General features: G+C 59.7%; 1 protein-coding gene across 1 annotated transcript; it reads left to right on the top strand.

Annotated features, from left to right (window-relative positions):
- Positions 1-5,185: 5,185 nt before the first annotated feature.
- LOC125320799 (thrombin-like enzyme bhalternin) lies at positions 5,186-12,368 on the top strand. The gene is made up of 5 exons (XM_048293227.1): positions 5,186-5,242; positions 7,732-8,066; positions 9,116-9,252; positions 12,020-12,250; positions 12,330-12,368. Exons 2-4 carry the CDS (start codon positions 7,937-7,939, stop codon positions 12,200-12,202), a joined length of 450 nt encoding a protein of 149 aa, XP_048149184.1. The 5' UTR covers positions 5,186-5,242; positions 7,732-7,936; the 3' UTR covers positions 12,203-12,250; positions 12,330-12,368.
- Positions 12,369-13,467: the final 1,099 nt, after the last annotated feature.

Below are 13,467 nucleotides of genomic sequence, written 5' to 3'. Positions count from 1 at the left end.
AAATCCCTCTAATTCACCCCAAATCCCCCCAAAATCCCCCCCAAATTCCCTCAAATGCCCCCAAATCCCCCAAAATCCCTCAAAATCCCCTAAATCTCCCCAAATTTCCCTCAAAATTCCCCTCAAAATCCCCCAAATCCCTCCAAAATGTCCCCCAAAATCCCCCCAAATTCTCCTAAATCCCCCAAAATCGCCCTCAAAATCCCCCAAAATCCCCCAAATCCCCCAAAATCCCTCTAATTCACCCCAAATCCCCCTCAAAATCCCCCTAAATTTCCCCCAAATCCCCCCAAATTCCCCAAAATCCCCCCAAATTCCCCCAAAATTCCCCCAAATTTCCCTCAAAATCCCCCTCAAAATCCCCCAAATCCCCCCAAAATCCCTCAAAATTCCCCCAAAGCCCCCTAAAATTCCCAAAACCCCCCAAAATCCCCCTCAAAATCCCCCAAATCCCCCAAAATCCCTCTAATTCACCCCAAATCCCCCCAAATTCCCCTAAATCCCCCCAAATTCCCCCAAAACCCCCCAAATTCCCCTCGAATCCCCCCAAATTCCTCTAAATCTCCCCAAATTCCCCTAAATCCCCCCAAATTTCCCTCAAAATCCCCCTCAAAATCCCCCAAATCCCCCCAAAATCCCTCAAAATCCCCCCAAAGCCCCCTAAAATTCCCAAAATCCCCCAAAATCCCCCTAAATTTCCCCCAAATCCCCCAAATCCCCCCAAATTCCCCTAAATCTCCCCAAATTTCCCTCAAAATCCCCCTCAAAATCCCCCAAATCCCCCCAAAATCCCTCAAAATTCCCCCAAAGCCCCCTAAAATTCCCAAAATCCCCCAAAATCCCCCTCAAAATCCCCCAAAATCCCCCTCAAAATCCCCCAAAATCCCTCTAATTCACCCCAAATCCCCCTCAAAATCCCCCCAAATCCCCCTGAATTTCCCCCAAATCCCCCCAAATTCCCAAAATCCCCCAAATCCCCCCAAAATCCCTCAAAATTCCCCCAAATCCCCTCAAATCCCCCCAAATTCCCCGAAATCTCCCCAAAATCCCCCTCAAAATCCCCCAAATCCCCCCAAAATCCCTCAAAATCCCCCCAAATTTCCCAAAACCCCCCAAATCCCCCCAGATCCCCCCAAAATCCCCAAAACCCCCCAAATCCCCCTCGAATGTCCCCCGATCCCCCCAAATTCCCCGAAATCCCCCCAAAATCCCCCCAAAATCCCCCAAATCCCCCCTAAAATTCCCAAAATCCCCCCAAAATCCCCCCCAAAATTCCCCTCCCCCCCCGTTTTCCCGGGGTGGGGGAGGGGTGGGAAGGCCCCCAGCTGCGGCGGCACCGCCCGGGGTGGGGGAGGGGCCGCTTCATTAATTAATTAATGATTAACGAGGCCGCCCTTTGATAATTGGGGGCGCGCGGCGCCCCCCGCGCCCCTCCCCCACCATGGAGCCCCTCGGCCTCCTCCTCCTCCTCCTGCAGCTGCAGCCCCCGGGTGAGGGGGGACCCCAAATTGGGGGGATTTTGGGGAATTTTGGGGAATTTTGGAGGATTTTGGGGGGTTTTGGGGGGAATTTATGGGATTTTGGAGGGATTTTGGAGAAAATTTGGGGGATTTTGGGGGGATTTAGGGGGGTTTTGGGGGGGATTTTCTGTGGATTTGGGAGATTTTGGGGGGGATTTAGAAGGATTTTGGGTGGATTTGGGGGGATTTTGGGGGATTTTGGGGGGATTTTATGGGGATTTTGGGGAATTTTGGGGAGATCTGGGGGGATTTGTGGGGATTTCAGGGGGATTTGGGGGGATTTGCAGGAATTATGGGGAATTTGGGGGGGATTTGGGGATTTAGGGGGAATTTTGGGGGAATTTGTGGGGATTTGGGGGAAGAATTGGGGAATTTTGGGGGGATTTGGGGGGATTTAGGGGGGTTTTGGGGGGGATTTTCTGTGGATTTGGGAGATTTTGGGGGGATTTAGAAGGATTTTGGGTGGATTTGGGTGGATTTGGGGGGATTTTGGGTGGATTTGGGGGGATTTTTGGGGGGATTTTGGGGCGTTTGGGGGGATTTAGGGGGGTTTTGGGGGGGATTTTCTGTGGATTTGGGAGATTTTTGGGGGGATTTGGGGGGATTTTGGGGGGATTTGGGGGGACTGGGGGGGATTTTGGGGAAAATTTGGGGAATTTTGGGGAGATCTGGGGGGATTTGTGGGGATTTGGGGGAAGAATTGGGGAATTTGGGGGGGATTTGGGGGGATTTAGGGGATTTAGGGGGGTTTTGGGGGGATTTGGGGGGATTTTTGGGAATTTTGGGGGGATTTGGGGGGATTTTGGGGAAAATGCGGGGAATTTTGGGGAGATTTGGGGGGATTTGGGGGGATTTGGGGGGATTTCAGGGGGATTTGGGGGGATTTGCAGGAATTTGGGGGAATTTGGGGGGGATTTGGGGATTTAGGGGGAATTTTGGGGGAATTTTGGGGGAATTTTGGGGGAATTTGTGGGGATTTGGGGGAAGAATTGGGGAATTTGGGGCGGATTTAGGGGGATTTAGGGGATTTAGGGGGGTTTTGGGGGGATTTTGGGTGGATTTGGGAGATTTTGGGGGGATTTAGAAGGATTTTGGGGGGATTTTGGGGGATTTTGGGTGGATTTGGGGGGATTTGGGGGAAAATTTGGGGAATTTTGGGGAGATCTGGGGGGATTTTGGGGCATTTGGGGGGATTTGGGGATTTGATGAGATTTTGGGTGGATTTGGGAGATTTTGGGGGATTTTTGGGAAAATGTGGGGAATTTTGGGGGGATTTGGGGGGAATTAGGGGAGATTTGGGGGGATTTTGGGGGGATTTGGGGGGGATTTTGGGGAAAATGCGGGGAATTTTGGGGGGGATTTCAGGGGGATTTGGGGGGATTTCAGGGGGATTTGGGGGGATTTGCAGGAATTTTGGGGAATTTGGGGGGGCTTTGGGGGGATTTAGGGGGAATTTTGGGGAATTTTGGGGAATTTTGGGGGAATTTGTGGGGATTTGGGGGAAGAATTGGGGAATTTTGGGGGGATTTGGGTGGATTTGGGGGGATTTGGGGGGGTTTTGGGGGGATTTTGGGGGGATTTGGGGGGATTTTGGGGGGATTTTATGGGGATTTTGGGGAAAATGCGGGGAATTTTGGGGAGATTTGGGGGGATTTTGGGGCATTTGGGGAGTTTTGGGGGGATTTGGGGGGATTTAGGGGATTTGGCGGGGGTGGGGGGGATTTTGGGTGGATTTGGGGGGATTTTGGGGGGATTTTGAGGGGAATTTTGGGGGGATTTGGGGGGAATTAGGGGAGATTTTGGGGAGATTTGGGGGGATTTGGGGGGATTTCAGGGGGATTTGGGGGGATTTGCAGGAATTTTGGGGAATTTGGGGGGGCTTTGGGGGGATTTAGGGGGAATTTTGGGGAATTTTGGGGGAATTTTGGGGGAATTTGTGGGGATTTGGGGGAAGAATTGGGGAATTTGGGGGGATTTGGGGGGATTTGGGGGGGTTTTGGGGGGATTTTGGGGGGATTTGGGGGGATTTTGGGGGGATTTGGGGGGATTTTGGGGAAAATGCGGGGAATTTTGGGGAGATTTGGGGGGATTTTGGGGCATTTGGGGAGTTTTGGGGGGATTTGGGGGGATTTAGGGGATTTGGCGGGGGTGGGGGAGATTTTGGGTGGATTTGGGGGGATTTTGAGGGGAATTTTAGGGGGATTTTGGGGCGTTTGGGGGGATTTAGAGGGGTTTGGGGGGATTTTGGGGAAAATGCGGGGAATTTGGGGGGGATTTGGGGGGAATTGGGGGGATTTGGGGGGATTTCGGGGGATTTGCAGGAATTTTGGGGAATTTGGGGGGATTTGGGGATTTAGGGGGAATTTTGGGGGAATTTGTGGGGATTTGGGAAAATTTGGGGAATTTTGGGGGGATTTGGGGGTATTTAGGGGATTTCAGGGGTTTTGGGGGGGATTTTCGGTGGATTTGGGAGATTTTGGGGCGATTTGGGGGCGATTTGGGGGATTTTGGGGGGATTTTATGGGGATTTTGGGGAAAATTTGGGGAATTTTGGGGGGATTTTGGGGGGATTTTGGGGGAATTTGGGGATTTGAGGGGATTTTGGGTGGATTTGGGAGATTTTGGGGGGATTTTGGGGAAAATGTGGGGAATTTTGGGGGGATTTGGGGCGATTTTGGGGGATTTGGGGATTTAGGGGGAATTTTGGGGAATTTTGGGGGAATTTGTGGGGATTTGGGGGAAAAATTGGGGCATTTTAGGGGGATTTGGGGGGATTTAGGGGGTCTGGGGGGATTTTGGGGAATTTATGGGAATTCGTGGGGATTTGGGGGAAAATTTGGGGAATTTTGGGAGGATTTGGGGGCATTTGGGAGATTTTGGGGAAAATGTGGGGAATTTGGGGGGATTTAGGGGGATTCAGGGGGATTTTGGGGCATTTGGGGGGATTTCGGGGGAATTTTGGGGGGATTTTGGGGAATTTTGGAGGGATTTGGGGGGGATTTGGGGAATTTTGGGGAATTTTGGGGGGATTTCAGGGGGGATTTGGGGGTATTTGGGGGTTTTTAGGGGGATTTGGGGGGAATTTTGGGGAAAATTTGGGGGTTTGGGGGGGAATTTGGGGGATGTGGGGGGATTTTGTAGGAATTTCGGGGGATTTGGGGGGAATTTTGGGGAGATTTGGGGGGATTTTTGGTGGCTTTTAGGGGAATTTGGGGTGGATTTTGGGAAATTCGGGGGGGATCGGGGGGAATTTTGGGGGAAATTTGGGGGGATTTGGGACAATTGGGGGGGGAATTGTGGGGAATTTACGGGGATTTTGGGGGAAATTGGGGGGAATTCTGGGAATTCCAGGAATTTTTGGGAATCCTGAGGTGGATTTGGGGCGATTCCGGGACATTTTCGGGCGATTTGAGGGGATTTTGGGGGCATTTGGAGGCGATTTTTGATCATTTTCATCAATTCCGAGGCGGAATTTTGGGGGAATTCCGGGGTTTTTTTGGGGGGAAATTCCGGGAATTTTTGGGAATTCCGGGAATTTTTGGGAATCCTGCCCCCCTCCCCCCCCCAGGCCGGGCCCATCCCGGGCGGATTTTGGGGGGTTCCCAGTGCCCCAGTGGGGCGCACGCGGGGCTGGTGCGGCTGTTCCAGTTTGACCAGTTCGTGTGCGGGGGGGCCCTGCTGAGCCCCCAGTGGGTGCTGAGCGCGGCCCATTGCAGGGCCAGGTGAGACTGGGACAAACTGGGAGCGACTGGGAGGGACTGGGAGGGAACTGGGAGGGACTGGGAGGGGACTGGGAGGGAACTGGGAGGGACTGGGAGGGGACTGGGGGAATTGGGAGGGGATTGGGAGGGACTGGGAGCGACTGGGAGGGGACTGGGAGGGACTGGGATGAACTGGGAGCGACTGGGAGCAACTGGGAGGGACTGGGAGGGGATTAGGAGGGACTGGGAGCAACTGGGAGGGACTGGGAGGGGATTGGGAGGGACTGGGAGCGACTGGGAGCAACTGGGAGGGACTGGGAGGGGATTGAGAGGGACTGGGAGCAACTGGGAGGGACTGGGAGGGGATTGGGAGGGACTGGGAGCGACTGGGAGAGGACTGGGAGGGACTGGGAGCAACTGGGAGGGACTGGGAGGGGATTGGGAGGGACTGGGAGCAACTGGGAGGGACTGGGAGGGGATTGGGACGAACTGGGAGGGACTGGGAGGGGATTGGGAGGGACTGGGAGCAACTGGGAGGGACTGGGAGGGGATTGGGAGGGACTGGGAGGGGATTGGGAGGGACTGGGATGGACTGGGAGCGACTGGGAGCCACTGGGAGGGGATTGGGAGGGGACTGGGAGGGGATTGAGAGGGACTGGGAGAGACTGGGATGGACTGGGAGCCACCGGGAGGGAACTGGGAGGGACTGGGAGCGACTGCGAGGGGACTGGGAGGGATGGGGAGGGACTGGGAGGGGACTGGGAGGGAACTGGGAGGGAACTGGGAGGGACTGGGAGGGATTGGGAGGGACTGGGAGGGACTGGGAGGGAACTGGGAGGGACTGGGAGGGGACTGGGAGGGGATTGGGAGGGACTGGGAGGGGACTGGGAGGGAACTGGGAGGGACTGGGGGGGACTGGGAGGGGATTGGGAGGGACTGGGAGGGACTGGGAGGGAACTGGGAGGGACTGGGGGAGACTGGGAGGGGACTGGGAGGGGATTGGGAGGGGATTGGGAGGGACTGGGAGAGACTGGGAGGGGATTGGGACGAACTGGGAGGGACTGGGAGGGACTGGGAAGCGATTGGAAGAGGATTCGTGGGGACTGGGTTTGAACTGGTCTGAACTGGTCTGAACTGGTTTGAACTGGTTTGAACTGGGCACCCCCTCCCGCCCTCGCAGCCACCTGCAGGTGAGCTCAGGTGAGCTCAGGCGAGCCCAGGTGTGGGGGATAACTGGGATTACTGGGATAACTGGGATTGTGGGGATTTTGGGGTCTTTTTTCGTTACTGGTCTGAACTGGTCTGAACTGGTTTGAACTGGTTTGAACTGGGAGCCCCCTTTCCCGCCTTCGCAGCCACCTGCAGGTGCGCGCAGGTGAGCTCAGGCGAGCCCAGGTGTGGGGCCTAACTGGGATTACTGGGATAACTGAGATTGTGGGGATTTTGGGGTCTTTTTTCGTTACTGGTCTGAACTGGTCTGAACTGGTTTGAACTGGTTTGAACTGGGAGCCCCCTTTCCCGCCCTCGCAGCCACCTGCAGGTGCGCGCAGGTGAGCTCAGGTGTGGGGGATAACTGGGATTACTGGGATTGTGGGGACTTTTTTCATTACTGTTTTGAACTGGTTTGAACTGGTCTGAAGTGGTTTGAAGTGGTCTGAACTGGTTTGAACTGGTTTGAACTGGGCACCCCCTTTCCCGCCCTCCCAGCCACCTGCAGGTGAGCTCAGGTGTGGGGGATAACTGGGATTACTGGGATTGTGGGGATTTTGGGGACTTTTTCGTTACTGGTCTGAACTGGTCTGAACTGGTCTGAACTGGTTTGAACTGGTCTGAACTGGGAACCCCCTCCCGCCCTCCCAGCCACCTGCAGGTGCGCGCAGGTGAGCTCAGGTGTGGGGGATAACTGGGATTTTGGGGACTTTTTCGTTACTGGTCTGAACTGGTCTGAACTGGTCTGAACTGGTTTGAACTGGGAACCCCCTCCCGCCCTCGCAGCCACCTGCAGGTGAGCTCAGGTGAGCTCAGGTGAGCCCAGGTGTGGGGCCTAACTGGGATTACTGGGATTGTGGGGATTTTGGGGACTTTTTTCGTTGCTGGTCTGAACTGGTCTGAACTGGTTTGAACTGGTCTGAACTGGTCTGAACTGGTTTGAACTGGGCACCCCCTCCCGCCCTCGCAGCCACCTGCAGGTGCGCGCAGGTGAGCTCAGGTGAGCCCAGGTGTGGGGGATAACTGGGATTACTGGGATTGTGGGGACTTTTTTCATTACTGGTTTGAACTGGTTTGAACTGGTCTGAACTGGTCTGAACTGGTTTGAACTGGGAACCCCCTCCCGCCCTCCCAGCCACCTGCAGGTGAGCTCAGGTGAGCTCAGGTGAGCCCAGGTGTGGGGCCTAACTGGGATTACTGGGATTGTGGGGATTTTGGGGACTTTTTTCGTTGCTGGTCTGAACTGGTCTGAACTGGTCTGAACTGGTCTGAACTGGTTTGAACTGGGAACCCCCTCGCAGCCACCTGCAGGTGCGCGCAGGTGAGCTCAGCCTGGCCCAGCCCGGGGGCCACGCTCAGTTCGCCGCCGCCGTGGAGCTCGTGGTGCACCCGGAGTTCGGCGGCGGCGCCGATTCCCGGCGCTCCGGGAATTCCGGGAATTCCTCCGGGAATTCTTCGGGCGATTCCGGGAATTCTTCGGGCGATTCCGGCCGCTCCCACGACCTGATGCTGCTCAGGGTGGAGCCGCCGTTCACCTGCGGGCCGCAGGTGAGGCCCCTCCCCCTCCCCGAGGCCCCGCCCAGCCCCGGCTCCACCTGCACCGTCATGGGCTGGGGCAGCACCAGCAGCCCCGAGGGTACGGACTGGGAGGGACTGGGGGGGACTGGGAGGGACTGGGAGGGACTGGGAGGGGACTGGGAGGGGATTGGGAGGGACTGGGAGGGACTGGGAGGGGATTGGGGGGACTGGGAGGGACTGGGAGGAAGTGGGAGGGGATTAGGGGGGACTGGGAGGGACTGGGAGGGACTGGGAGGGATTGGGAGGGGATTGGGGGGGGACTGGGAGGGACTGGGAGGGGATTGGGGGGGGACTGGGAGGGGATTGGGGGGACTGGGAGGGACTGGGAGGGGATTGGAGGGACTGGGAGGGGATTGGGAGGGACTGGGAGGAAGTGGGAGGGGATTGGGGGGACTGGGAGCGACTGGGAGGGGATTGGGAGGGACTGGGAGGGACTGGGAGTTACTGGGAGGAAGTGGGAGGGGATTGGGGGGGACTGGGAGGGGATTGGGAGGGGATTGGGGGGGATTGGGAGCCGCTGGGAGGGACTGGGAGGGAATGGGACAAACTGGGAGGGGACTGGGACAAACTGGGAGGAGACTGGGAGGGGATTGGGGGGCATTGGGTACAACTGGTTTATACTGGGAAGGACTGGGAGGGGACTGGTGGGCACTGGGAGGGACTGGGACAAACTGGGAGGGGACTGGGAGGGGCTGGGCGGGGACTGGGGGGCGATTAGGTGCAACTGGTTTATATTGGGAAGGACTGGGAGGGGACTGGGAGGGACTGGGAGGGCATTGGGAGGGGACTGGGATGAACTGGGAGGGGACTGCTTCATACTGGGAGCCACTGGGAAGCGACTCGAAGAGAATTCGGAGCGACTGGGAGGGGATTGGGTGCCACTGCTTTCGACTGGGAAGGAACTGGGAGGGGATTGGGAGGAACTGGGACAAACTGGGAGGGGCTGGGAGGGCCCCGGATGTCCCAGGTGTGTCCCTGTCCCAGTGCCACCTGTGCCAGGTGTGCCCAGGTGTGCCCAGGTGCCCCCAGGTGTGCCCAGCTGTGCCCAGCTGTGCCCAGGTGTGCCCAGGTGTGCCCAGGTGTGCCCAGGTGTGTCCCTGTCCCCAGAGTCGTACCCGGATGTGCCCCAGTGCCTGAACGTCACCGTGCTGGGGGACGGCGCCTGCCGCGAGGCCTACGGGCCGCTGGTGACCCCGGACATGCTGTGCGCGGGCACGGCCGAGGCCGGCAAGGACTCCTGCCAGGTGGGCACCTGGGCCACCTCACCTGGGCCACCTCACCTGGGCCACCTCACCTGTGTCCCCACACCTGTGGCACCTGTGGCACCTGTCCCCTGTGGCACCTGTGGCACCTGTGTCCCCACACCTGTGTTACCTGTGGCACCTCATCTGTGGCACCTGTGTCCCCTGTGGCACCTGTGGCACCTGTGGCCTCATCTGTATCACCTGTGGCACCTGTGTCCCCACACCTGTGGCACCTGTGGCACCTGTCCCCTGTGGCACCCGTGACCTCATCTGTATCACCTGTGGCACCTGTGTCCCCACACCTGTGGCACCTGTGGCACCTGTGGCACCTGACCTGTGGCACCTCTGTTACCTGTCGCACCTGTGGCACCTGTCCCCTATGGCACCTGTGGCACCTGTGTCCCCACACCTGTGGCACCTGTGGCACCTCTGTTACCTGTGGCACCTGTGGCACCTGTCCCCTATGGCACCTGTGGCACCTGTGTCCCCACACCTGTGGCACCTGTGGCACCTGTCCCCTGTGGCACCTGTGTCCCCACACCTGTGTTACCTGTGTCACCTGTGGCACCTCTGTTACCTGTGGCACCTGTGGCACCTCTGTTACCTGTGGCACCTCTGTTACCTGTGGCACCTGTGGCACCTGTCCCCTATGGCACCTATGGCACCTGTGGCACCTGTGGCACCTGTCACCTCATCTGTATCACCTGTGGCACCTGTGGCTCCTGTCCCCTGTGGCACCTGTCACCTCATCTGTATCACCTGTGGCACCTGTGGCACCCGTGGCACCTCACCTGTCCCCTCACCTGTGTCACCTGTGTCACCTCAACTGTGGCACCTGTGGCACCTCATCTGTGTTACCTGTGGCACCTCACCTGTGGCACCTGACCTGTCCCCTGTGCCCCCTCGCCTGTGGCACCTGTGGCCCCTGTGGTGCCTGTGTCCCCTCACCTGTCCCCTCACCTGTGCCACCTGTGGCACCTGACCTGTGCCCTGTGTCCTCGCACCTGTGCCACCTGTGCCACCTGTCCCCTGTGCCACCTGTGACCTGTGGCACCTGTGTCCCCTCACCTGTGCCACCTGTGACCTGTGTCACCTGTCCCCTGTGGCACCTGTGACCTGTGGCACCTGTGACCTGTGTCACCTGTCCCCTGTGGCACCTGTGACCTCACCTGTGGCACCTGTGGCACCTGTGGCACCTCACCTGTCCCCTGTGTCCCCTCACTTGTGACCTGTGGCATCTCACCTGTCCCCTCTGTCACCTGTCCCCTGTGCCACCTGTCCCCTCACCTGTCCCCTGTGCCACCTGTCCCCTGTGCCACCTGTCCCCTCACCTGTCCCCTGTGCCACCTGGCCCCTCACCTGTCCCCTCACCTGTCCCCTGCGCCACCTGGCCCCTGTGCCACCTGTCCCCTCACCTGTACCATGTGCCACCTGTCCCCTCACCTGTCCCCTCACCTGTCCCCTGTGCCACCTGTCCCCTGTGCCACCTGGCCCCTCACCTGGCCCTGGCCCTGGCCCCTCCCTTGTCCCCGTGTCCCCACCCTCCATCCCAGGTGCCACCCCCGTCCCCGTGTCCCCAGGTGCCACCCCCCTGTCCCCAGGTGCCACCCCCCTCCTCCCAGGTGCCACCACCCTGTCCCCAGGTGCCACCTCCCTGTCCCCAAATCCCTGGGTCCCCTCCCCCATGGCCCCCTTTGTCTCCCCAGTGTCCCCCAGTGTCCCCCAACGTCCCCCCAGTGTCCCCAGTGTCCCTCCAGTGTCCCCCCAATGTCCCCGAGTATCCCCCAGTGTCCCCCAATGTCCCCCCAGTGTCCCCCAGTGTCCCCCCAGTGTCCCCCAATGTCCCCCCAGTGTCCCCCCAATATCCCCCAGTATCCCCCAGTGTCCCCCAGTGTCCCCCAGTGTCCCCCAACGTCCCCCCAGTGTCCCCAGTGTCCCTCCAGTGTCCCCCCAATGTCCCCGAGTATCCCCCAGTGTCCCCCAATGTCCCCCCAGTGTCCCCCCAGTGTCCCCCCAGTGTCCCCCAATGTCCCCCCAGTGTCCCCCCAATATCCCCCAGTGTCCCCCAGTGTCCCCCAGTGTCCCCCCAGTGTCCCCCAATGTCCCCCCAGTGTCCCCCAGTGTCCCCCAGTGTCCCCCCAGTGTCCCCCAATGTCCCCCCAGTGTCCCCCCAATATCCCCCAGTGTCCCCCAATGTCCCCCCAGTGTCCCCCCAGTGTCCCCCCAGTGTCCCCCAATGTCCCCCCAGTGTCCCCCCAATATCCCCCAGTATCCCCCAGTGTCCCCCCAGTGTCCCCTCTGTGTCCCCCAATGTCCCCCCAGTGTCCCCAGTGTCCCCCCAATATCCCCCAGTATCCCCCAGTGTCCCCCAGCGTCCCCCCAGTGTCCCCCCAATATCCCCCAGTATCCCCCAGTGTCCCCCCAGTGTCCCCTCTGTGTCCCCCAATGTCCCCCCAGTGTCCCCCAGTGTCCCCCCAATATCCCCCAATATCCCCCAGTATCCCCCAGTGTCCCCCCAGTGTCCCCTCTGTGTCCCCCAATGTCCCCCCAGTGTCCCCCCAGTGTCCCCCCAATGTCCCCCCAATGTCCCCCCCAGTGTCCCCAGTGTCCCCAGTATCCCCCCAGTATCCCCCCAGTGTGCCCCCACTGTCCCCACTGTCCCCAGTGTCCCCCCAATGTCCCCCAGTGTCCCTCCGGTGTCCCCCCAGTATCCCCAGTATCCCCCAGTATCCCCCAGTATCCCCCAGTGTCCTCTCTGTGTCCCCAGGGTGACTCCGGGGGTCCCCTCGTGTGCCAGGGGCAGCTCCAGGCCGTGGTGTCCTGGGGGGAGCACCCCTGTGGTCAGCCCGGCCGGCCGGGGGTCTACGCCCGCGTCCAGCCCGAGCTGGCCTGGATCCGAGAGGTCATCGGGGAGGACGGAGTGGCCACTGACCCCTCCTGTGAGCCCTGACACCGCCGAGTGACCGCTGACACCCCTGAGTGACCACTGACCCCTCCTGTGACCACTGACACCCCTCCAAGGGACCACTGACACCGCTGAGTGGCCACTGACCCCTCCTGTGAGCCCTGACACCGCCGAGTGACCGCTGACAACCCCTGAGTGACCACTGACCCCTTCTGTGACCACTGACACCCCTCCAAGGGACCACTGACACCGCCGAGTGACCACTGACCCCTCCTGTGACCACTGACACCGCTGAGTGACCACTGACACCCCTGAGTGACCACTGACCCCTCCTGTGAGCCCTGACACCGCCGAGTGACCACTGACACCCCTGAGTGACCACTGACCCCTCCTGTGAGCCCTGACACCGCCGAGTGACCACTGACACCCCTGAGTGACCACTGACCCCTCCTGTGAGCCCTGACACCGCCGAGTGACCGCTGACACCGCCGAGTGACCACTGACCCCTCCTGTGACCACTGACACCGCCGAGTGACCACTGACACCCCTCCTGTGAGCCCTGACACCGCCGAGTGACCACTGACACCGCTGAGTGACCACTGACACCGCTGAGTGGCCACTGACCCCTCCTGTGAGCCCTGACACCGCCGAGGGACCACTGACACCGCCGAGTGACCACTGACACCCCTCCTGTGAGCCCTGACACCGCCGAGTGACCACTGACACCGCCAAGTGACCACTGACCCCTCCTGTGACCACTGACCCCTCCTGTGACCAATGACACCCCTGAGTGACCACTGACACCGCCGAGTGACCACTGACACCGCTGAGTGACCACTGACCCCTCCTGTGAGCCCTGACACCGCTGAGTGACCGCTGACACCGCCGAGTGACCACTGACCCCTCCTGTGAGCCCTGACACCGCCGAGTGACCACTGACACCGCCGAGTGACCACTGACCCCTCCTGTGACCACTGACACCCCTGAGTGACCACTGACACCGCTGAGTGACCACTGACCCCTCCTGTGAGCCCTGACACCTCCTGTGACCCCTGACACCGCTGAGTGACCACTGACACCGCTGAGTGGCCACTGACCCCTCCTGTGAGCCCTGACACCGCCGAGTGACCACTGACACCGCCGAGTGACCACTGACCCCTCCTGTGAGCCCTGACACCGCCGAGTGACCACTGACACCCCTGAGTGACCACTGACACCGCTGAGTGGCCACTGACCCCTCCTGTGAGCCCTGACACCGCCGAGTGACCACTGACACCCCTGAGTGACCACTGACACCCCTCCTGTGAGCC

The sequence above is a fragment of the Corvus hawaiiensis genome (genome assembly GCF_020740725.1).
Source record: "Corvus hawaiiensis isolate bCorHaw1 chromosome 37 unlocalized genomic scaffold, bCorHaw1.pri.cur SUPER_37a, whole genome shotgun sequence".
Lineage (NCBI taxonomy): Eukaryota > Metazoa > Chordata > Aves > Passeriformes > Corvidae > Corvus > Corvus hawaiiensis.
The sequence above is the reverse complement of the archived record's forward strand: the minus strand, read 5'-3'. Positions and strand labels throughout refer to the sequence as shown.